This window comes from Pygoscelis adeliae, unplaced genomic scaffold (assembly GCF_000699105.1).
Source record: "Pygoscelis adeliae isolate BGI_AS28 unplaced genomic scaffold, ASM69910v1 Scaffold184, whole genome shotgun sequence".
NCBI lineage: Eukaryota > Metazoa > Chordata > Aves > Sphenisciformes > Spheniscidae > Pygoscelis > Pygoscelis adeliae.
In genome coordinates, this window is record NW_008824541.1 from 327,428 (window position 1) to 328,748 (window position 1,321).

The 1,321-nt window shown below is 66.2% G+C and overlaps 1 protein-coding gene across 1 annotated transcript in view; it reads right to left on the minus strand.

Annotated features, from left to right (window-relative positions):
- The window catches only part of LOC103914934 (protein sidekick-2-like), a gene marked incomplete at its 5' end in the record, with an annotated part of 38,233 nt that overhangs the window by 17,936 nt on the left and 18,976 nt on the right, over positions 1-1,321 (minus strand). The window contains 4 exon segments of the mRNA XM_009321665.1: positions 4-74; positions 389-487; positions 732-921; positions 1,186-1,301. Coding sequence (XP_009319940.1) covers positions 4-74; positions 389-487; positions 732-921; positions 1,186-1,301 — 476 coding nt within the window.

The window sequence follows — 1,321 nt, forward strand, 5'->3', positions numbered from 1 at the left end:
GGCGCTGGGCTCCAGCCCCTCCACAGCGGCTGCGTTGGCCGTGGTGGTGTTGAGGCGGTGGGTGACCTGGTACGCTGCGGGGAAGGGAGCAGCACGGTGGGCCTGGCGGAGGGGACACCATCCTGGTCCCCCTGTGCACGCCTCCCTCCTCCACCCCTGCCCACGCACAGGGCCAGCAATGAGGGGTTTTTGGCTCCCTGCACAGGGGAGTTCACACACAGCCTGCTGAGTGGGGAAACCCCAGCCCTGGGGGCGACGGGCTCTGAGATGCCCAGGGGATCTCGGAGTTGGTCTCTGCCTCCCCATGCTGATCCCCGCTCCCATGGGACCTCTGCACCCCTCTGCAGAGCATCCCGGTGTGGCACAACCGGGATGGCTCCCCACCTACCTAGGATGATGCCGTTGGGTGCCGCAGGTGGCTGCCAGACAAGCCGCACTGAGGTGGTCCTCACTTCGGGGAAGAGGATCCCCACGGGGGGCCCAGGCACTGGAGGGGGGAGCGATGGGGTTCACCGGGGTGTGCACAAGTGTATGCAAAGTACCAGACCCTGTGCAAGCAGGGCTAGACCTCGTGCACCGAGAACGAGAGCCCTGGGTGTCCTAGTCATGGGGGGAGAGGGATCGCCCCAGGGAACAAGGATGGGATCAGATGGGATGGGGAGGCCTTAGGCACCCAGGGGACCCCCCCAGCCCATTCGGGTCTCTCTGCCCATCCAGGTGCTGTTACCCACCATCATCCAGCGTCCGCTCGAGGATGGGGGGCTGGCTGGGCACGCCATCGCCGATCCTGGTGAAGGCCAGCACGCGGATCTCGTACAGCGTGTACTTGCCCAGCCCGCTCAGCTGGGCGCTGCGGGAGGCATTGCCCTCTGCCAGCCAGAACTGGGCATGCGCGTCCGAGTCCTTCTCCTTGTACATCACCTGCAGCAGACCCCGTGGGACATGGCCGGCCAGGGCCACAGCTCCTGGGACCCCCCTGGACCTTCCCAGGATGGAGCAGCGTGGCCAGGGCTGGCACAGATGGCACCATCTCTTGGAGGTGGCACAACTGGGGACCTGGTAGTCAGCAGGGTGATTCCCCCCAGGGAAAGCTGTGCTTCCCAGGTCTGCGGGTGAGGCTGGCAGGGCACGGGCAGGGCTGCAGGCAGGCAGAGCCACAGCACCAGGGCTGGGGTAGGTGCTCACCTTGTAGCCCAGGATGAGGCCGTTGCAGTCTGCCTCAGGGATGTCACTCCATCGGACCAGCATGCTGCTGGAGGTGGTGGCCAGCGCCGACACATTGCTGGGGCCGGAGGAGGGCACTGGTAGAGGGATGAGAATG